General features: G+C 53.6%; 2 protein-coding genes across 3 annotated transcripts in view; one reads left to right on the forward strand and one right to left on the reverse strand.

Moving 5' to 3' along the window:
- Nucleotides 1-23,133, forward strand: part of l(2)37Cb (DEAH-box helicase 16 lethal (2) 37Cb) — a 551,956-nt gene that overhangs the window by 93,050 nt on the left and 435,773 nt on the right. The gene's annotated exons all lie outside the window — the stretch shown is intronic.
- LOC144116083 (zinc finger protein hangover-like) lies at nt 15,909-19,934 on the reverse strand. The gene is made up of 2 exons (XM_077650742.1): nt 19,768-19,934; nt 15,909-16,278 (listed from the first exon to the last, which is right to left on the reverse strand). The coding sequence occupies exons 1-2, from the start codon at nt 19,802-19,804 to the stop codon at nt 15,995-15,997; spliced, it is 321 nt and encodes a 106-aa protein (XP_077506868.1). The 5' UTR covers nt 19,805-19,934; the 3' UTR covers nt 15,909-15,994.

Raw genomic sequence — 23,133 nt, forward strand, 5'->3', positions numbered from 1 at the left:
GCGAAACTTTGTGCACATACGGGATGCACACTGTTCTTTTTCTTTCTGCCAGACCCTGTTACGTCTCGCCTACGACGCGCGGTATAGCCGGCGTGGATGCAACGGACGCCGCGGCTTCGTTCAAAGTGGCGGTCATTTTGGGCCCGTTCATCGCTGCCGCAACGCCTCCCGCCAAGCGCGTCCAGGCAGGTTTCAGTGCCACGTGTCGTCGTGCGTGCGTGTGTGTGTGTGTGCATGTTGGTGCCCACGCTTGTCAAAGCGCGGCAGCCGGGGAGAGGAGCTCCCCAACTGGGAGGCGAGGAGGTCTGACCGGCGCCGGCCCGGCGGACGCGCCCGTCACGTCTGGACATGTTCAAGCGTCGCCGTATCGGACGCCTCTTCCCAAGCCGTTCCTTCTTGCCCTCGACTCCGTGGGTATAAAGGGAGCTGACCCGGACGCCAAGGAGAGACTTCGATTTCTTCCTCCGAGTAACGTGGTCGCCCTGACCGGCTGCTCTTTTGCGATGCCAGAATAAACAAGTTGTTCTGTTGCCAGTCGACTCATCCTTTGCCGGGACCTTCGGATGTTTCCAGCTTTGCCCCAGGCCGCCAGGCCAACGCTACCCTTGGGGCTTGCAACCCTTTCGCAACAACTGGTTGCCAGCGGTGAGATCGCGACAACGGAGGCCAGCAGAGAAGATATGCGGTCAACTGTATGCTGAGCAGCTCAACGACCATCCGGGAGCAGTGCAACGAGCCCTGTGTGATGACTGGTTGCCTGCAGCGGAACGACTGCGCTGAATTCTTGGCTGCGAGGTTTGGTGAGTGCGGGACTTTCTTCTTCTGAGTTTTGCCAGGCTTTTGTTAGTGTCAGAAACAGAGCTGGTAATTGTGGTTGTCGTTACTGCCGGGTTAGTTTGCGGCAAGACAATAGTAGGCAGTAGAGAAAGCAGCATTCGGAGCAGCCATGGATTTGAAGTCGTTGCGCAAACCGAAATTGCTGGAGCTTGCAAGAGAGTTGGGTCTGGATGTCTCAGACAAACTCAGAAAACCAGAACTGCTAAGGGCTATTCTTGAGTTGGAGGCTGAGGATGACGAGCTGTCGGAATGCCTTGAGACCATTGAGGAGAGGGAGCAAAAAGAGAAAGACGAGCGCGAACGTAAAGAGCAAAAAGAGAATGAAGAGCGCGCTTTGGAAATGAAGCGTCTCGAGGTAGAGATGGAACGCGCTCGTAATGGAAGTCAGGCACACGGTGCAGGAGAACGAGTATCGTTCAAAATGACTGACCTGATGCGGCCGTTTAAGCTTGGAGAGGACATTGGTTTGTTCCTGGTTAACTTTGAGCGAACGTGCGAGAAGCAGGGGTTCTCTCGGGAAACGTGGCCACAGCGCTTGCTCACTTTGTTACCCGGCGAGGCGGCCGACGTAGTCGCTCGCTTGAAGAGAGAGGAGGCAGAGGATTTCGACCAAGTGAAATCGAGTCTGCTAAAAAAGTACAGGCTGTCAGCGGAGGCGTTCCGTCGGAAGTTTCGGGAAAATGAAAAAGGCAGAAGGGAGTCATATACAGAGTTTGCCTACAGGCTTATGTCAAACATGCAGGAGTGGCTCAAAGAAGAGAAAGCGTTTGGTGACCACGAGAAAATTCTGCAGTGTTTCGGGCTGGAACAGTTTTATAGTCGGTTACCTGAGAACGTGCGGTACTGGGTCTTGGATAGGCCAGACGTTAGTACAGTGGCTAAAGCCGCCGAGCTAGCCGAGGAGTTTGTGACGCGTCGGGCTCGCGGAGCTAAGGACGGTCAAAAGGGTAAATTTGGCTCCAAGTCTGAGAGGCCGAAGTTCACACCCATGAGAGCAAGGGGGGACACACGTAGTGCGGATGCGAGTGAAAGCAGTTCGACCGAACGTAAGGAGACGGCGGCAGCCGAAGCCGAACGCAGAAAGCGGTTCGAGAGGAGGCAAGCGCGCGTGTGTTATACGTGCCAGAAGCCGGGTCACTTTTCGGCGCAGTGTCCAGAAACAAAAACAAAAGTCGTGTTTTTGTCATTATGAAGCACTGACGAGAACATGAAGCTTCTCGAGCCTTACATGCGAGACTTCCTCGTGAACGGGAAAGAGTGCCGAGTGCTTCGTGATTCCGCAGCTACAATGGATGTAGTTCACCCCTCTTACGTAGAACCCGATATGTTCACGGGCGAGTGCGCATGGATCAAGCAAGCCGTGGAAGCTCATAGCGTGTGTCTGCCCGTAGCAAAAGTGCTTATTGAAGGACCTTTCGGAGCAATTGAGACGGAGGCCGCAGTGTCATCTATGCTGCCCCCCCAGTACCCGTACCTATTTTCGAACAGGTCCGATCACCTCCTGCGCGAGAAGGGGCTTTTGTTTGGTGAGGCTAGCGTTCAGGCCTTAACCAGATCGAGAGTTCGGGAGCTCGCTGCAAAGGCGGTAGTTGCGGTGCCGACGTTGTCGAACAATGAAAAAGGGTCGGAGGCGCAGCAAGCTGATATTCAGAGCACGTCCGAACTAAATAAAATTGAGCCTGTAGCGTTGAAGGCACCAGGTACTGGAGAGGAAATGCCCGACACGGGCAAGTTAGAAGAGCTTCCGGTCGAGCTTCCGGGACTAGGCTCAGTGACGAACAGGGAAGACACTGATCAGGTCATTAGTGACTTAATCATTAATGCACCGCTGTCGGCTGAGCAGAAAACCGAACTACACCAACTCTTACAAGAGTTTCAAGGTCAGTTCTCTGAGAGGCCTGGTAGGACTTCTGTCCTTACTCATGATATAGAACTTACCTCCCCAGAGCCAGTACGATCCAAGGCGTACCGGGTGTCACCCCGCCAGCGCGATATTATGGAGGCTGAGGTAAAGAAAATGCTACAGCTTGGAGTTATTGAGGCGGGTGAGAGTGATTATACCTCCCCATTGATTTTAGTTGAGGTGCCGGGCAAGGAACCTCGTCCTTGCGTCGACTACCGCAGGCTTAATTCCATCACTAAGGATCAAATTTATCCGATCCCTAACGTCGAGGAGCGCCTTGAGAACGTTAGTAGCGCTCAGTTTATTTCCACCCTAGATCTTGTCAGGGGTTATTGGCAGGTTCCACTTACAGAAGAGGCTAGTAGGTATGCGGCGTTCATTTCACCAATGGGAACATTCCGTCCTAAAGTTTTGAGTTTTGGTTTGAAGAACGCGCCATACTGCTTTTCAAGCCTCATGGACAAAGTGTTGCGGGGACAGGAAGAATTCGCTTTACCGTATTTAGACGACGTAGCGATATTCTCCGCATCCTGGTCTGAGCATATGGCACACTTGCGGGCAGTGCTAACCCGCCTGCGCGAAGCGGGCTTGACAGTCAAGGCTCCCAAGTGCCAATTAGCACAGGCCGAGGTTGTCTACCTCGGTCACGTGATTGGACAGGGTCGTCGCCGCCCCTCTGAAATAAAGGTGGCCGCTGTGCGAGACTTCCCGCAACCGCGCACGAAGACCGATATTCGGTCGTTCTTAGGTGTCGCCGGCTACTATCAGAGGTACATCCCCAGGTACTCCGATATCGCGGCTCCCCTGACGGATGCTCTAAGAAAAACAGAGCCCCAAACAGTCGTCTGGGGCGACACAAAGGAAAGAGCTTTTAGCGCCTTAAAGAGCGCCCTAACAAGCCAGCCTGTGCTACGATCGCCAGACTACACAAAAGGGTTCGTTGTTCAGTGCGATGCTAGTGAGCGAGGCATGGGCGTTGTACTGTGCCAACGGGAAAATGGAGAAGTGGAACACCCCGTCCTGTATGCTAGTCGTAAGCTGACCTGTCGTGAGCAGGCGTACAACGCCACCGTGAAAGAGTGTGCGTGTCTCGTGTGGGCCGTTCAGAAATTGTCATGCTACCTAGCCGGCTCGAGGTTTATCATTGAGACGGATCACTGCCCTCTCCAATGGCTGCAGACCATCTCTCCCAAAAATAGCCGCCTCCTGCGCTGGAGCCTCGCTTTGCAACAATATTCCTTTGAGGTGCGTTACAAAAAGGGGAGTCTCAACGGTAACGCCGATGGCTTAAGTCGAAGCCCCTAACGTAGGAATCCGCCTCAAAGTTGTTGGTTACTGATGTTTTCTTCCTGAGGCAGGATTTTTAACATATTGCTTTTGTTTAGTGTTTCTAAGTGATTATGTGCTTTCTAGTGCAATTTTCCAATTTGTGGACGCGTTCTGAGTGCTGCTTGACTACTGTAAGGAACTAGGCAGTAGTATAAAAGGGGAAAGAGCCTGGCAGAGCTTAGTGAGGGTTGTCTCGTGCTTGCTGACTGAGCGGTTGCGTTTCGGCGTAGTTCTAACGCTTGCTGGGAACGAGCACAAAAATGGCAACTCTCCCGAAGTGACTTTGCAGTGTCCTATGTGATCCTGAACCCGAGAACGAGGCCTTCTCTGTGCGCTGCGCTCAAGCAACGTCGAGGGACGACCGGTTTCGATTACGAGCATCATCGAGCGACATCCCTCTGGACAGCGGATGCAGTCCCCTGACCATCGGGATCTCCTTCTCCCGGCGGGGCGGTCTGTTACATCTCGCCTACGACGCGCGGTATAGCCGGCGCGGATGCAACGGACGCCGCGGCTTCGTTCAAAGTGGCGGTCATTTTGGGCCCGTTCATCGCTGCCGCAACGCCTCCCGCCAAGCGCGTCCAGGCAGGTTTCAGTGCCACGTGTCGTCGTGCGTGCGTGTGTGTGTGTGTGCATGTTGGTGCCCACGCTTGTCAAAGCGCGGCAGCCGGGGAGAGGAGCTCGCCAACTGGGAGGCGAGGAGGTCTGACCGGCGCCGGCCCGGCGGACGCGCCCGTCACGTCTGGACATGTTCAAGCGTCGCCGTATCGGACGCCTCTTCCCAAGCCGTTCCTTCTTGCCCTCGACTCCGTGGGTATAAAAACAGCTGCCCCGGACGCCAAGGAGAGACTTCGATTTCTTCCTCCGAGTAACGTGGTCGCCCTGACCGGCTGCTCTTTTGCGATGCCAGAATAAACAGGTTGTTCTGTTGCCAGTCGACTCATCCTTTGCCGGGACCTTCGGATGTTTCCAGCTTTGCCCCAGGCCGCCAGGCCAACGCTACCCTTGGGGCTTGCAACCCATTTGCAACAACCCGCATCGGTGCCCTTGATCTTTCGCAGACTAAATTCTGCAAGCAGGGACTCAGCAACATTTGACACCATCTTCGTGGGGTATCCTGCTGCAGATAGCCTGTTCACCTGTGCGTGGAAACTGCCTTTTGTCTGATGCAGACATGATCTTTGCAGTGCGGCTCTTAGGCATGCCTTAGCGATACTGCGCTTAACAATCTTCGAGTGAGCTGACCGGAAAGGGAGAAGGCTCTTCCTGGACCGCGGCGAGTATGCCCAACAAATATGGTTGTTAGAAATTGTCAGAAATTGGCAGAAAAGGCTGCCAGAAGAAGCATAAGCGGAAGTTCGTTCAGTGTCGTGTTGGTGTCGTTTACAAGATCCCGACCTCTTGTGGCAGTTTCTACATCGGTGAGACGGGACGATGCATCAATGATAGACTGCGTGAACATGCAAAAGATATAGAGAACAAGTCTCGCAGAAATCATCTTGCTGTGCACTGTGCTGAGTGTGATGATTGCGAAACGCACCTCAATAGGACCACTATCATCGCCCGTTATAAAGATGAGACCACAAGGCTCATTTCGGAGGCTTTCCATATCAGAAAGCTCGGTAACACCTGTATCAGCAGCCCATTGATAAATCTACTATCAAAGGAACTTGCGTATCTTAATCAGTGACGTCCCCCTTTTTTAGTCAAGTTGTGTGGTTGTGCGGTATCTTTCTCTCATGCTTATTTTGTGTTGTTACTCGTGCCATTTCATTTATATGCTGCCTCACCTGTAGCAATAAACCATTTGGTTGTTAGTCAGCGCTGGTGTTTTGTGCTTCTCTTGTGTCTCGTCTTTGATTGCGCTGTTTTTCCAATTCGTAAAACATGTACCAACCAGCCCGTATTTGCCCTCTTCTGGAACGCATTTGCTCACTGTTGGTTGTGCGATACAGACGTACGCTTCATTACCAACGGCAGCTTGAAAGTCGCCGGTAGCAAAGAACCGCAGTGCACATAGCGCCTGCCGTCGCACCGGCAGCGCGCTCGCACTTGCACCTCCCAGTTCATCGGCAACTTCATCGCATAGCCACTCCACAGTCTGCCTCTCCAGTCGAAAAAGGTGTTGAAACAGCTTATCCGGCAAGTCAAACGCGTCTTCGTGCGCACTCCTTCGCCGTTGCTCGCGCCACCGCTGCCACCTCAGTCGTATCGCTGCATACACCGCCGCCATTTTCTGTCAAAAACGCAACGGTCAAATTGACGGCCTCAAAACTGTGACAAAATCTGTCAAATAGCGGCTGCATAATTAGGTATGCAATGTCACCACTTCTGCCACATCCGTGACGTAATCTGCAGCCACCCATGGTGCAAGAAAGCATAATGGCCGCCGGCCACGACCGACCATTAGGAACGAGGCTTATTGACACCTTTTTGACAAGTTTTTGACAATTTTCCTAATTGACAGTTGCGTAATCTGGCCCCTGGTGATTATAAGCCGGAATGTACACTATGTGGCGAAATAGCCACTTATGATCACATATTGCAGAATTGTAATGAGGAGCCGCCACTGGAATCTCTAATAGAAGTTCCTACTCTCGAGCAATGGGAGGCCGTGTTGGTCAGCTCCGACCTAGGCGTTCAAACTGTGGGTTTCTCAGTAGGCACAGGCCACTACCCACCGCGGGTTCGAGCTTCGCGCGAGCCAAGGGCCCCGATCAGCCGTCACCACACGCACCCTGGGGCACCGCTGCGGCGGCGTTCAACCTCTGCAGAGAGGAGAGCGGCTCGCCGCAAGAAACAGGCCTCCAAGTTCACAAAGGAGACGTTTATTGACGCCGTCCTCCAGCGGTACATACACACACTCAACAGTCACCCCGTCCCGGGGCGCGCTCAGAGCAAGGCTCCGGTGCGCACTCGTGGCAACAAGAGAAATGCGCGCCGCTAGCACGCCGCTGCAGGAGATTGTCCCTGCGGCAGTGCTGTGATCTCTCTTGTGTCGGCCGTTGGGCCGTTTGCGAGAGAGAGTGGGCAGTCAACGCAAGGTGCGCCTGTCAGAGGTCGTTGGACCCCTGGACAGGCTCAAGCCGCGGCGGATCGAGGACCCACGCTGGCGAGCTCGAGTATGAACTGGTCCGAACGGCAGAGGCCGGCCCGGACGAACAGTAACGTACGCACCTTACGCTGTCTCGGAGGGGTCTCTCTCTCTGGGCCCCGCTCGGACGGTCGCGCACCGCGTGACCACCCCAAACGGGTCCCGAATTCCCGCCAAAAGTCACCAATGGCGAAGGCCCTTGAGAAGCCGGGGGCGGAGCTGCGGCCGAATGACAGCGATTAGCCACCAGCCGTCTCTCCGCCGCCCGAGGCGGGAGAAAAGGAAAGAGGGCGACGCGGGATGCCGCGCAGATGCCACGGCGGGAATCTAGCAGGCTTCCCACATCCTCCTCTCCTTAAATGCCCTCCTACCCATCGGCGAAAGCATGCGGCAAAATAAAAAAATTAAAAAATTAATCCATATAAAACTACCACACTTCAGTTCCAGCCATAAACTCAAAAGACAAACAAACAAGAACAGAAAACAAACAACACTTGCAACACAAAACTAACTACACTGTACACAAGGCCAGCTGACAGGTGGCCTGCAGCCTCATAATGTTCGGTGGCGCGGCCCATTGGGCCTGTCGGCGGCCAACTCACGCCTTTGCTGCCTTCAGGATCCCGGTGGACGATTTATTGACGGTGGTCCCATGTCCTCCACAAGGTCATCAAAGTTGAGCATGAGGACGTTGACGACGCTCGACGATCCCGAAGAGGACCCACACGGGAAAGGGTGCTGTCCTTCCTGCCCCCCTCTCGGCGTTGCCTTTGATCTTGGGAACACGCACATAATCCCAGGCACGCACCGGCACAGAAGCGGACATTCATCAGTGAACGACCCGCTTGTCGGAATCGTCCCGAGGCGCCGTGGCAGGGGTCAAAGGACACACAGACGCACTCTTCACACAAAAACCATGCCGCGAGACACTCGCTCCTTAACGAGCAAACCACTCCCCAGCCGGAAGGGGAGACTTTCGCCGACCCCTCCGCGAACCAGCCGGTCCCGTGTTCGCGAGGAAGGCCACACCCGTGGGGTCAGAACGTAAATGAAAAGAAGGCGCGCTGTACAAAAGAAGGCCATCTCTGCGCTACAAGAAAAGTGCAATCGCGAGTAGGCTGAACTTTACATATGTACAAGTCTGGTTTAAAAAAACTGAACGCCAACGCAAACGTCTATTACATATGTACAGATCTCGGAACGTTAGAAGAAAAAACGAATAAACTGGAAACAAAAACATGCTACAGACTGACTAAAACAAACAAACGACTAAATAACTGCACAAAGCTGGAACTGAGCATGCGGCAAACAAAAAAAAAAGAAACCGCCGTGCTTCACCTGGGGTAGGGCCCGACGAGAAAGCTCGCCAGCTAGCTGAGGCTGCGTGCCTTCGGTTGCGGGAGAGTCCGCCATCCGGCATCAATCACATTGGTGACCTTCGCCTCAGATTGTACCGGTGCTCGGTACGGTTGCGTTCCGCAGCACCAGTTGTGCCTTTGCGCTTGCTTGTGATACCAATGGGTACCGACGCAAACTCGTCAGACCGTGACGCATAGGCCTTCAGGTCTGCGATGTGGGCACGGCTGGTTTTCCCCGTAAGGGGATCCTCCAACAGGTACGCGAGCGGCGACCAGACTCTGACCACTCGGTACGGACCAAGCCACTTAGGAGCGAGCGAGGCTGAGAACCCCTTGCTCGCATCACTAAGAACGTGGTTGCGCTTCAGGACAAGATAGCCCGCCTGAAAAGTCAGGCTGCGGTGCTTGCGGTCATACTGAGCCTTCTGTTGGGCTCTGGCTGCCGCCATACTCTGCCTTGCTCTGTTGAGAGCCCGGCCAAGCCGGTTCCGAAGCATCGACGCATAAGCAGAGCAGTCTGCCCGCGTCTGCTCATTTCCGAGCTGGCTCTGCACGACGTTTGACATCGGATTCGCCAGCTCCCTCCCGAAATTGAGGAAGGCAGGAGAGAAACCAGTTGAGCAATTCTCAGCTGTTCGAATGGCGAACGCAAATTCGCTCAAGTGGTCTGCCCAGTCCTTTTGACACCCGGCAAAGGCCGCCAGCATTGGCTTGAGCGTTCGGTTGATTCGCTCGGTCAAGTTGGACTAGGGATGGTAGGGTGAAGTGGTGTAGTGCTCGATTCCGAGGGAACGGCACGTGTTACCGAACACCCGAGCGGTGAAATAGGACGCATTGTCCGTGATCAGTCTTTCCGGAAAGCCGAACCGACAGAACACTTCCTGGAGTTTATCCAGCACCGCTCGTGCTGACACTTTCCGAAGTGGGTACAACTCGACCCATTTGGAAAAATGGTCAGCTACTACCATCAGGTGAACGAACCCCTGCTTACTCCTTGGGAAAGGCCCCATCAGATCGCAGGTGGCTATCTGCCACGGACGCACACTGTCAATTGGTTTCATCATTCCGGGCGGCTTGCCGCCCCTTGACTTCACCGCTTGACAGACATGGCAGGAACGGCAATAGCGGAAAATGTCACGCTTCATGCCGGGCCACGTCACCGATTGACTCAGTTTTGCAAAAACTTTGGAGCCACTCAGGTGACCGACCGGCCAGTGGTTCGTCATGAGAAAATCGCAACAGTGCGCCTCTCAGACTTTTGGGGATAGCCACCTTGAACGGGTCAATGGACTCATCATCGGTGGCTATGTATTTCAGCACGAGCCCGTCATGGTCCAGCAAATATGAATCCCCCGGGGCTCGCCGCGACACACGCTGGCTTTCACCCCCTGCGCCCGCTACAATACAAGTAGCGTCCCGGCGCTCCGTCTCCCTGAGACCGTCGCTCATCTCGCGACACATGGAGTCATTTTGCTGGGCTTTCAGCAGCTCTTTCCGGCTGAAAACGATTCCAGTTACCCCAGAGGGGGGCCTGGTCTCGTCCCCCTTCAGCTTTGCAGCCAAAATTTCCGCTCGCGACGGCGTCTCCGAGGCGCTCACGCGGAGCTCTGCCTCTCGCCCGCTTTGCGAAGCGCTGCTTGCCTGGTTAGCGGAATGGGTTAGCCCGTTTGCGGGCTCCCCCTCCTTGCTGCCCGGCGGCTCGTCCGCTTTTTCGCCCGCTCCGCCTGCTGGCGTCAAGGCGCCGCTGGCGAGTGGGGCACGGGATAGTGCGTCAGCTACCACGTTCGTGCTCCCCTTTCGATACTGCACCGAAAAGTCGTAATGCTGTATCAGGAGAGCCCAGCGCGCCAGCCGACCCGCAGGCTCGCGGAGCCGCATCAGCCAACTGAGCGCACTGTGGTCTGTCTGCACCACGAATTGCGTTCCGTCAAGGTAGACGTCGAACTTCCGCAGTGCAAACACGATGGCGAGGCACTCCTTCTCGGTGACGGAATAATTCCTCTCCGAGGGCAGCAAGGAGCGGCTGGCAAAGGCCAGCGGCTGCAGCACGCCATCGAAATCCTGCAGGAGAACTGCTCCTAAACCCAGATCGCTCGCGTCAGTCTGGACTACGAACTGTCTGGTCAGGTCGGGTAGCCTGAGCTGCGCTGTCTCGGCAATGGCACTAGACAGGAGGCGAAAGGATCGCTCTTGCTCGGGCCCCCATCGCCACGCGGCAGTCTTTCCCAAGAGCTTGGTCAAGGGTGCCTGCACGCGGGCACAGGACGGGATGAACGACTGATAGAAATTGGCCATGCCCAGAAAACGGCGGAGGCCGCGTATGTCCTTGGGCACGGGAAACTCGAGTATGGCTCGGAGTTTGTCCGCATCGGGCTCAATGGAGCCCTCGCCCAGCGTGAACCCTAGCAACTGAACTCGGGTCCACGCTATTTGGGCTTTCGCAGGATTCAAAGTCATCCCAGCAGCCCGTACCCTCGCGAGCACGTCGGCAATGCGGCCTAAGTGCTCATCGAAGGTTCGTGAATAAATCACGATATCGTCCAGGTAGCACATGGCGTGAGACCATTTCGCTTCCCCTAGGACGCGGTCCATGAGCCTCTGAAAAGTCGCAGGACCATTGCAGAGACCGAAGGGCATGCGAGTGAACTCAAACAGCCCTCTGTGGCACGTGAAAGCGGTCTTAGACCGGTCAGCGTCCGCCATCTGGACCTCACTCCAATTTTTCTGGCTGAATTATTAGCAGTAATCTTAGCCTTACGAAAATTAGAATCTACCGTTTCCCAGGTCGTGGTTATGACAGACTCTCTGTCCATTTGCTCTTCCTTATCCTCACCCACTGACTCTCGGCCATTACGCCTATTTAAGTTCCTGATTCCGCTCCATCTAAATTCGGTAAGGTTGCTTTGGGTACCAGGTCACATGGGCTTTCACTTAAATGAGGTTGCAGATTCCTTAGCAAGAGCCTCTCTCAGCGGCCCAATTGTTGCTGTCCTGCCATCGTGTGCATATACAGCTGCATTGAGGTTTCGCAGCTACACAATATTTCAGGAATTTGCTGCCTCGACTCTTACATCATCTCCCGAATATCAGCATCTCCTGCATCCTTGGAGTAGCAAAGACTGGCGCTCACGCAGACTAGAGGTCTATTTCACGCGCTTGCGTTGCCGGGTTCCCCTTCTAAATTTCTACCTTCACAGATCTGGCCTGGCAGCTTCCCCACTGTGCCCTTTTTGTGTTAAACCTGAGACAATAGATCACTTCCTGCTGTTCTGCCGCCGCTTTTCTCATTTGAGGAAGCGTCTTTTGCAAATTCCATTTCATCAACTGGGCTTGCCTATGTCTTCCGCGGTTGTTCTTTCCATTGGCGCTTCTTTGCTTGGACGAAGCGACAGGAGTGTGCGCTCTGCTGTGCAAAATTTTCTTCAAGAAACGCAGCGACTCCCATTCTAATTTCTTTTTCCCGCTCTCAGTCAGTACGACATTGCAACATTACAGGCATTGTGTACTATTATGCACATTAAGCAATTGTCCCGTCTTTGAACTCCAAGTTAACTGGACCCTTTCCTTCCCTCTTCCAATCTATCAGACTACATACTATTGCCACTGCTTTTCCCGTCAAAACTTTCCTGTATCCAGTAATTAACCGCCTGTGTCTTGGCCACTCCCCCGTAGTGGGTATGTGCCAGCAACGTCCGAGGCCTTCCTTCCTTCCTCATCGACAGCCTTTTGTACACTGTCCAGTGCTGGGACTTTCCTCTTTGTGTAGTACATACTGTCCACTTTCAGACGGATGGCATGGACTGTGAAGCTGTCATTTTTGACTGTTCGCGAGCTTGAAATCTCGTCGCGAGGTCTTTTCTTGGGGGACGCCAAAGGCCCACACAGACGCTCCGCCTTGATTTTCGCAACGGTACGGGGAGATACTCCAATATCCTCGCTCGCAGCACTCAGTGCTTCCCGAACAGACTTCTCCGGAAAACGGGTCCTGGTACGGGAGTACACGTTTGAAACTAATTACTTGCTTGGCGTGTCTTGACAGCTTGGGTGTACGAACCTTCGAGGAAATGCGTACAGGAGAGGCGACCGCTGTGCTGGACGCCATTTTCTCAAAAGTGAAAGGGAGCCGGAAAAGTAAACACGACGGCCAGGGTTGCGGGAACCGCGAAAACGTGAAATGGGAAAAGACGACAACGCAAAATACAAAATCACAGATCTCAATCGATTCGCTCGCAATAAGAGCGTTGTCACGCTGATGACAAATGTATTATCTATGAAGCTTGCCGGCAAAGTATTTGTTATTTTTCGCTCACCACAGGCAACGCACTATTTTGTGTCGCGGATGCAGGTAGCGCAAAAAAAGAGTGCTAGCTTTGGCAGCGGTGCAAATGACGTTTGAAACGGTTTGATCATATTTAACAATTCCACAGATTAGCTGCTTAGAGTACAATGCCGTAACATAACCACGCTATCAGAGTGCAAATTTTGGGAGGTAAGGAAAAATTAAGCACAGATATACACGGAAAAGCACGAAAATACTGATAGGGAGAAAGGTGGGAGAGAAGTCGTGATAACGAAACGTAATGCACTGTAGGGGAACAGCCGGTATGAAGTCATTATCATCAGCCTGACTATACCCACTGCCGGACAAGCACCTCTCCGATATCACTTCTTTCTGCCACCCCATGCTAGCTTGCCTTCTACTGGTATTCAGTCCGTTAACCTTAACGAGCATCAGTACCTTGGATTCGTACTAAATGCCCTGCCCAAGCCCATTTTTTCTTGTAGACTTCGACTAGGATGTCATTAACCAGCGTGTGATCCCTGACCCATTCTGCCCGCTTCCGGTCTCTTAAAGCTACAAGTACGAAGTAATGAAAGGTATTTAGAAATGAATGGTGCTGCCATTGCTTACTTTAGGGAATGCGCTTCAGTGCCAAAGGGCAGAAGTCCTGGTCGCACACCAGCAAACAAACGGTTTTGTTTTCGCTTTATTCACTTCGAAAGATAATTTTACTCAAAAAATACCCCAATACAACGGTTAGATCCGAGCACACGACCTGCGAAGTTTGCGTACGGTATCAAGCAACTGAGCTAGAGCTGCGTCTGGTTCACCCCAACTTTACAGTGCTTCTGCTGCGTGTAGCCCAACCCTGATTGTGTTTGCCATCCTCTCCCCTCCCTCATCCCGTCTCACGCAAGCGAAACGTAGAACGTGATCGAACGGGAAGGGCGGGAGCTTCTTTAGCCTCTTGTTACGCTACTGAGCCCGCATGGGTAGATTGATGAACTGCTTGGACTCTGGCCACAAAACTAGTAGGGACACTGCGAATCAAAATGGCACAACTACGTCCGCACTGTAACGAAACGAAGGCTACATTCGCCCTGATTTTCGTCTCACCGCCTATAGCTTCTCGCCTCCGCGTATTTCATAACATATAATTCAGGAATACTCACTTAGGCAATGCGTTAATGCGCAGTCCTTCCTGTTGCGTTGATTCCTCCCGCACTCTGAAGTGTCCAAAGTAGATCGTCGCGGCCAATACAGATTGAAGCGCCGCTTTTTGAATACGACACATGCAAAAATTTCGCCATTGCGATTAAACGCATTATGCGCTGTCATCTGGACACTCACTGATCGAGGATAAAGCTGTTCTTTTAAAGCGAAAGCTTTACTGGCCTAGCGGCGCGAATTTCGCCGTGGGCTGCAGTTTGACCTTGAACGTCCTTGCTGCGCCTCTGCCATATCAACGTATCACGTGACTTCGCCGAGTGCTGCCCCGGGGCTCCAGAGCCGCGGAGCGGCTGCTGCCTGACCACGTGATCTAGCCGAGCAGGCGCGGATTGGCGTCTATGACATGTAGTCCGTTCCGCACACTGGATAGGTAGTGCGCCCACCCTGCCACCCTGAATAGCGGCACTTAATGGTTCATCGCGAGAGGCTGCTCACCCAATGAATGCTGCGGCCTAGTGCTGCAGTGCCGCGTGTCTGCCACATTAGGCGCTAAAGCATGCAGCCCACATCTCTTTCTCACTACCGCCACGTACCTCAAAGCGCGATTGTGCATGGCGTCCACAGGCCCAGGGAGCCAGTTACGTGCCCTTCCTTTCCACAAAATCATCGGAGTATAAAATGTCGTCAACGCCAACGAGCATAATGAAAACCGACAACTTCGCTTTGTATATCCTGGATCAGCCGAGCTAATCCACATTCATTTTTTATCCGTTTCTTTTTGCGAGAGCACGCGCCTCTGCCCAGTTGGCACATACAGAGTGATCGGCAAGTGCATTTTCATCTGCTCGCCGGTTCCTGGCGCATCTGGGCATCACGCAACGTTCCTCGCGGACCCCTGACTTGCTGATATGCAGAGACGGGCAGTCGACGCATGGAATATCCAGGTGTAGTGTATGCCATCCCATGTTTTCACTGCCCGTCTGTAGTCGCGTTTACATGAATGCGAGAGAAGTCGACTCCATTCAGCTTTTTCAAGGAATAGCAGGGTTTCAGAAGAAAGGGCGTGACTCGTCGTCTACTCCTTTCCCTGGGGTTTTTGCAATTTCCCTCGAAAATTGGATTGGAGCCGACTTCTGTCGCATTCATGTAAACGCGGCTTGTCTACATCAGTGAACTATGAATTAAGGTTACGTGATCATCGAAGTGGAATCGAGGACCATGCATAGATCAAAATGTACTTGGCTAGACTCGATATTTGTCACAAACAACATAAATTATCCAGACGACAAAGCATACGCCTAATCGCAATGACGAAAAATTTCCTCAATTCTACGCACGATGCCTTGGTCCCTACACGCCCCGTATTTAAAAACGCTTTAACAAGCCGCTCGTGGGGAGTCCGAAACATAAGTTCCCTCTCCCATCTTTTGGTCGCTGCCATCTACTTGCGTCACTTGTAGGATGCTTCACACAAACTGTGACAGCCGTGCTTCGCACACCCCTGCCGCCGACAATCGGCAGCGAAGGCGCATGCGCAATAAGCACGGCCGTCTGCTCTTTCCGCGCAGGCGCCTCATGCTGCCCATTCTTGCCGCCAGCGGAACAGGCTGCACCATCCCGACAAGAGGGGATTCCATCAGACCCTTCAAAGAGTCTGTTTGCACCTTGCCCCACTGTGTGCTTGTACTAAAGTTTGTATCCAGGCAGGTAATGAAACTGGAACTTGCATTCATCGTTACGATCGAGCATCCGGCCCGCACGTTCAAAACGCGTCAGCTATCGCTTCATAAACAGGACTCTCGCAACCTCTATTCTTCCTTCACCTGCCGAGTTTCTCATTGCCGGTTATAAATGTACGTCTCATAAATGGCACTCCGCCTTGGGCTATAAAGGAAAGCAAAGAAATGAGAGTCTGCCTACGGTAAAGGGCACACAGCGCTTTTAAATAAGTGTTTTATTAACATCCGCTTCGACAGGCGAAATAATCTCCAAACATTTCGCGGGCCTTCTCCGCGTTGCTGCTACGGGGGTCGGTTGGTCGGCTCGTTCTTCCAGCGACGTCTCCGGGAGCGGTCGTCGCCGTGGATGCGCGTGCGGTGGGCTGACAGGGACCCCGACGAAGCGAACTGGCAGCCACAGCGGCTGCAGCGCAGAGACTCGGGCTGCTTGTGCGCCTTCCTCAGGTGGGCGACCATCTGGCGACGGCGCTTGTAGCACCTGCCGCAGAGGGGGCAGCGATGGGGACTGAGCAGCGCCAGGTCTTCGGCGTCGAGGCGAAGCGCAGACCCGCTCTTGGGGATCTTGCCTGTAAGGAAAGAAAAGATGGGGTTCCGCATGGGCCACACGAAAAGCGCTCGGAACAGGCGTCCGAACTAGGCATTGTCACAACTGCCGAAAAGGTTGCGGTGCCACCTTCGACCTGGACAGACAAAATCACGTGATTCTGGAGCGTACTTCCGAGTACCCACGAAGTGTACCAATGACGGACGTTGCCTCACCCATTTCATGACAACCACAACAGACGAGTCTCACGAGTTGTCTCGCCTGCTCATCGTACGCACCTGGCCGAGGGAAGCGAACCACATAGACAAAGCGTTCAAATATTATGTCGGGAGAACATGCTTACGTACCAATCAGGCTCAGGAATACTGCAGCAGTTCGTAGCTCCTTTTTACTAAGCCGGCTAAGGCACCGCTCGCCAGACAGTGGCGTCGGCGCAGTTAAACGTACCTGCCAGGGCAGGAACAGTACGGATTGTGCCAGTTTCCTTTCCTCGTAGCACTATTAACCCCCATCTCCCATCACGTGCCCTACAGCATGCAACATTGCGGAATATGCGCAAGCATTTCACACCGGCGCGTATGACTCGTACTTCTCAAATTTTCCACGAGTGTTTCGGCGAAAGAATGGTAAGGGGTAGAAACCAAGTGCAGGAGATTGCAAGTGACGGTACTTGAGATGTGTCGCAGCGTAGCATACTTGGGTCTACTCTGTAAATATGGCAAACTATTTCGGGGGCGCGAAAGTAGCCGCCGCAAACAGCCGCATATAGGGTTCGCAGTGTTGCAAGCTGTATACCATGGAAATGAGTACATTAGCGCACTGACCGCTAGCACTGCCACTCTGAGAGCACTGGTAAGGACTGTCGAAAGACAGATACAGAAAAATAAAAGATTGCTGGCCGTTTAGCTCTGGTTAACCCTGGTCGAAAGCGAAAAGCTTCATCTCCCTGGCTACGTTTGTCGTCGAGCAATTGGCGGCCTCCACGGCAGGCGTCGCATCGAAAAAACTGAGCGTTAGGCAGAACGCATGGCGTTTTATAATAATAACAATAATAATTGGTTTTGGGGGAAATGAAATGGCGCAGTATCGGTCTCATATATCATTGGACACCTGAACCGCGCCGTAAGGGAAGGGATAAAGGAGGGAGTGAAAGAAGAAAGAGGTGCCGTAGTGGAGGGCTCCGGAATAATTTCGACCACCTTGGGATATTTAACGTGCACTGACATCGCACAGCACACGGGCGCCTTAGCTGTGCGGTGTCAGTGCACTTTCATGACCTGCGCATACGATGTCGGCAGACGCCTTCCCGCTGGATCGAAGGTCGAGGTCAAGGTCACAGTCGAGATAGTTGTGACAGCCGCTGGTGTCGCTGCTGTAGCTGACGTCATGTGTCGAACCTGACTATCACCAGTTCTGCTCATGGTTTGACCTCTAGCTACATTCAAGGTCAAACTTGCGGCCCCGTTGACGGCACGAAAAGCTGGCGTAGTGAAGCTTTTCGCTTCAAAAACTTTAATAAAGATCAAATTAGGACCTCATATACACAGAGTGTTTCGCCTAAGGAATGGGCATTGTGAGTTCGAAGACCGCTTTTTTCGGAACAGCACTGCCAGCGGTGTAGCGCATTTGATTACAGCAAGCACGTCGAACCTAACAGGCTCGCTAATTAGTATTCAAGTTAACTTTTTAATTATTACTGACAGACTCCTTACTTGATCAGCGTGTTGCCCACATATCTGCTTTTATAATTTCAAAAATGCAGTTATCTTCGGCGCTGTGGCTGAACAAATTTTGGCTATTTCGAAGAGATACGTGCACTGGAGGGGCACTTTTCCTGCAAGCTTTTCGAAAGCGGATGTATTCTGGCGCGACTTAGGCAAAATTTGTTGGGCCACAGCGCCGAGGGTAACTGTGTTTTCAAAATAATAAAAACATCATTTACGATGGGCTACACGCCTCTCAATAAAAGAGACTAATAGTAATAGTTAGAAAGTGAACTATTCAGTGTTAGTTAAGCAGCTTACTATTTAACACGTTCTAGCTGAATTCTGATGCGCTGCATCACTGAGCATGCTATGAGGGAAAAAAAGCGCTCTTCTAAATCAAAAAGACTGCTTTCAAAGATTGCAGAACATATCAGAGGCCAAGTAACAAATACGGGTAGCGATGGTGACAGCAGTTCCGTAGAAAGAACCGTCGTACATTATTAATGCGGGAGCGCATATACATTTTCATGTCACCTATCCCGGAGATATTCGTCCGCCGGACAGAGCGCAGTCCCATGCACCGCCCATTTGCACACCTGGAAGAGCGCCCTTCTAGCCACGCGAGCTAGCCAACAGCACCAGATGACCGACCGGGCTAGGCCGGAGTGACAGGACAGGGGGCTTAGCAGCACTCCCGGGAAGGTTCTTATCGTTATTAGTAAAGGTTTTTCTCCTCCTCACGAGATGACCAGATTGCAGCTTTTTCGCAGCGAGAGCAGCACCTGCTACGTCCTCCGAAAAACCCCGGGCGCCACGTACCGTGCACGAGCTGCCGGGTAGGACGCGCCGTCTCGGACCATCTGAGCAGTCGGGTGGGACGCGCGGTCGTTACACGCTGCCAGCACTTCTCAACGCTCTTCAGCCTGACCCAGCGTTCGCGGAAGCGCCAAGTGGCCGCTGGCTGTGAGGTGCAGCTGCACTGCAGCCATCTCGAGAACAATTCGTCGCCGTCCAAGGATACGGCGCCAGGGTCAACGGAAGGGGTGCGTCAAGATTTGTTCACGGACAAAACACGACGCCTTGGTTTCTTCTCTCAATACCACCTTCCTCAGAGCGTGGCTGAGGCGTCCGCATGAGATATGTGAAACAGTTAGTGCGCCATTTCCTTTCCTCAAAAACGACTAAATATGCATGTGCTTGGGACCCGACCCGCTAACTCGCCCAGCTCCAGCACGCGTTGCAGCGCTGCGTTTCAAACCGCTTTGCATTCCAGATCTTGAATGCAATCGTGCTTAGACGGCAGGCTTACGCGGTTGCACGGAGCAAGAAGATACCCGAACGCGTCGCCAAGGCCGCAGGAAAAAGCCCGGCGGACGGCACCCTGACCCGTGTGACCAAGGCGAAACGAAGCCATTTATTTAGTGCAGCCTGCAGGATCTCTCACTCGTTGCAACGCCGGTGTTACGAACCAATTCATCCCGACACCTGCACTCGGCAACCAAGTTGACTAAATACTTTTATGCCGGCGCCAAACATGCCGCGCGTAGCTCGCTCGCCGAGAAGGGCACTGTACAACCCCGATGCAATACGCGGGAGAAGTGCCTAATGAGAAGCGCGTACTAGGCCAGCGCAGCATTCGGGCACCGTGATTCGTAAGCAACGCGCATAGAGGAACCGACGTTTATTGGCATGCAAGAACTGATATAACCACGATTTGCGCGTGCGGAATTGTTGCGCCCTGTTTGCGTCGCAGCACGGTAAATTAATCGCTCACACAGAGCGTTTAAATGCAAAGGAAAACTCACCCATCTTCCCTGGCAGTCGTCGCTTGCAGTGACCCATTGACAAAAACGCAACGGCTTCGCTTTCTTCGCCTCCAGACGAAGAACGACGCCGACGAGGTCCGTGGAAGTGGCGTCGTGTGGGCGTCGCGTTCTCCTCTCGCTCTTCGCATGCCCGGGCCTGCCCGGGCACCGGGTGTTGCTATGGCAACAGCGAGGGATGGTTACAGGGTCCACGACAGCCTATTTTAACGCATACCCTGCTTATTGCCTTTAATTCCCGAAAGGTTAAATTGCAATTCCGCCAAATTTCTGTTGACGTTGTGCGGTAAATATTTTTAACACGAATTTTTTTCGTTTCTTTTGCGAACTGCTTGTTGGTCTGGCAACCACTAATTGGTGACGTCACGATCGCATACATGTCATACATGCCACGATCGTCTGCTGCGAGCTGTTGAGGTGCTTGCATGCACACCGTAGACAGCGGTCGCTCGAAAAGTATTTTCTTTTAGCCTAGCGAAATAAAATGCATTCTCCGTGTTCTTTTTTGGGAAGCCTTCAACTCAGTAGGCGAGCTGAGTGAACCTTGGGAAAGCGGACTTGCTCGTGGCGCCCACTTTCCGATTGTTGAGGAAACAGAAATCGATGCACCCCTGCTTTATTATTTACGCTTAGAAGCATGCTGTTCGTATGTTATGAGTGCGGTCTCTTTTGAGCAGTCAAGTGCTCCAGTATGTGAAAAGCGGCACGTGCCGTGCATGCTTTCGCCGATGTGCGCCGTGAAAGCCGCGGCGTTTTGTAGCTAGCTACCAAGTTCTTGTCCGCTATTCATCGCTCGATAATTAAACCAGTTTATCACAAATTGGCAATAGAGTAACCTTGAGACACGAAATGAGCAGATAAAAGTGCCGAGTGCGACGACTTCCGCGCTGCATGTACGCGTTTGTAAGTCAAACATACATTTTCTTCGACTCATAGAACTTTTTTGCAGGAACCAAGCCGCTTGCAAAACCCTACGTGACTCGAATGCTTTCACTGTCTGCACCGATGAATAGTCGCCGCCGTCTAATGAGTGCTTCGAAATAATAGTACAGCATTTTGCTGTGCTTGCGCATTGTGCCCCAGGAGTGCGACGATTGCGACAACTGCAGCCCCGCGCTGAGGTTGTTTACATGGCTGTGCGCAAACAGTACTGCTCGTTTGTGTGGCATAGAACGCCATGTGGGTTATCCTTATCTTAAATATTACCTACTCGTGCTCACTAATTGCACTCTTACTCATTTACACACCTATTCCAGCCGCGGCGGTCGAATTTCGATTGAGGCGAAATTCTAGAGGCCAGTGTACTGTTGTGCCCGTACAGCCAGCCCAGATTCCACATCTACAAGATGCACAATTTCTCCTGCGAACGCCCGGTGCTGCGCCGCAAGGGACAGTGCCGTAACGCTCGCTTGATCAAGCAAAGATGCTGCGCCGCCAGGCAGCGGCGCCCTATGGAGAAGCATCGGCAAGCGACATGTTCAAAAGTGCAGCAAATTGCTAGACAGCCAGGCGCCGGTTCCCCTTTCCCCCTGGGTGTCACCGCGCGCGGCAAACTTAAAGCGGGTGGCCGGCGCGCGCGCGCGAGATCGTCTCTGATCTTCATAGAGGGCAGTCGTGTTTTTTGTGCTCCTGTTCATCTGTCCGCTCCCGTCGCGGTGTCGAGTCCGCCTCCTCCACACCCCCGGTGTGAACGGTTGTGCGCGGCGCTCGCTCCCCGCCGCAGCGGCCTTTGCGTCATCGCGCGCTCGCCGCCTTCTTTTGCGCGCGTCCACACTGCCGTGTGTCCGCGGCCCTCGCTCGTTGTTTACATGCTTTCTTCGTTGCCCGCCGTGTGATACCTGTGCCTGCTCGTCATCGTGCGCTTCCCGTGTTCGCGCGTGCCCTGTGTGCTCGTGCGTGCGTCCTCTCTGTCGTGTGTCCGCGGCTCCCGCTCGTTGGTTTACGTGCACTCTTCCTTGCCGCGGCGTGTGACACCTGTGCCTAAGACTGTGCGTGTTCCTGCCCGCGTTCGTACGTGCATTGTGGGCTGTTACGCCGCCGGGGTTTTTGCGTGCAGTACCATGGCGCTCTGCCGTGTGCGGCTCCCCTCGCCCACAGAATAACAGTGCCGCTTCCCGCCGCCACATCATAGCATCATGGACGAGGACGCCCTCCACGTCCTAGATGTGCCCACCATCTGTGCCCGCATAAACAGCCGGCACAGGCGCGCGAACAGCGCAGGCTGTTCACGCAAGCTCATCACTGAGGCCAACAAAATCGTCCACTCCCATGCGGAGGCGCAGCGCCTCATTACCGCATTTGAGAATCCACAGCAGCTCACTGCTACGCCCGAGGCCCGCACAGATGCCTCTGCGCCCATAGAGGCTACCCCCGAAGTCCGCACTCCTGACCCTCCAGTCCTAAGGCGTTTTGATAGCCTCACACCAACTCCTGTCCTCACAGCTGGGCGTGCAAAGGCATCGTACTGGGCTCCCTACCTCCGCAGCGGTATGCCCTTCAAACGAGTTTCAAGAACGCAGCTACCCCCCTGCGCAGAACTTCCTCACGCCCAACCGCTTCGAATCCCTTCGAGCGCTCATGCCCTCGGAGGCCGACGAAGAAGACCATCTCGCCCCCCAAGATCAGGAACCATCTACATACAACGACGGTCCTCCGGAAACCCACACTCAGGCCCCATCACAGCGACTGCCCACACAGCTTGCGCAGTCGGTACCCGTGGTGACGCCTCTGAAAATTGCAACACCGCGCTGCAATGGATGCTCCCACCACTTCCGAAGGCGAGAACCAGCTCAGTGCCAACTCTACACACAGTGGACGCCTTCTCGCAAGTTGACCTCCGGTCTCCATCAAACGCCGTACCAGCTGTTTCCTTCACGCAAGAGGAATACACACAGCAGCCACGATGGGCTTCTTCTTCAACCCAGCGCTCTCCATCCCGCCCCCCCCCCCCCGCGGCAACGTCGGAGAACCACAACTCTGCCCAAATAGCTCCAAACGGCTGGAAGCAAACGAACCAGCGCAACCGCTCCCAGAAAAAACTCGGTGCGGACCGCCGCAGGCACCTCCCGCCACCGCAGCGCGCTTTTCAGCGCCCGCACAACAACCGCGCCAACGCCAACCAGTGGAGACTGTCCTCTACTGACCCCTTGGCAAGAAAAACTTTCGTTTTCCAAAGAAGCCATCGCGGTCGAGCTATCCAAGCTCCCAGGCGTTCGTAACGTGCGAGTGAACTACTTCCGCAACGTCGTGGCAGTCGACGTAAGCCGCAACTCAGATCTCCAGCCTCTCCTCGCCATCGATAGTGTCTGTGGTGTCACTGTCCGCGCGAAAGAGGCCCGCACAAACACA

Source organism: Amblyomma americanum, chromosome 1 (assembly GCF_052857255.1).
Source record: "Amblyomma americanum isolate KBUSLIRL-KWMA chromosome 1, ASM5285725v1, whole genome shotgun sequence".
Classification (NCBI taxonomy): Eukaryota; Metazoa; Arthropoda; class Arachnida; order Ixodida; family Ixodidae; genus Amblyomma; species Amblyomma americanum.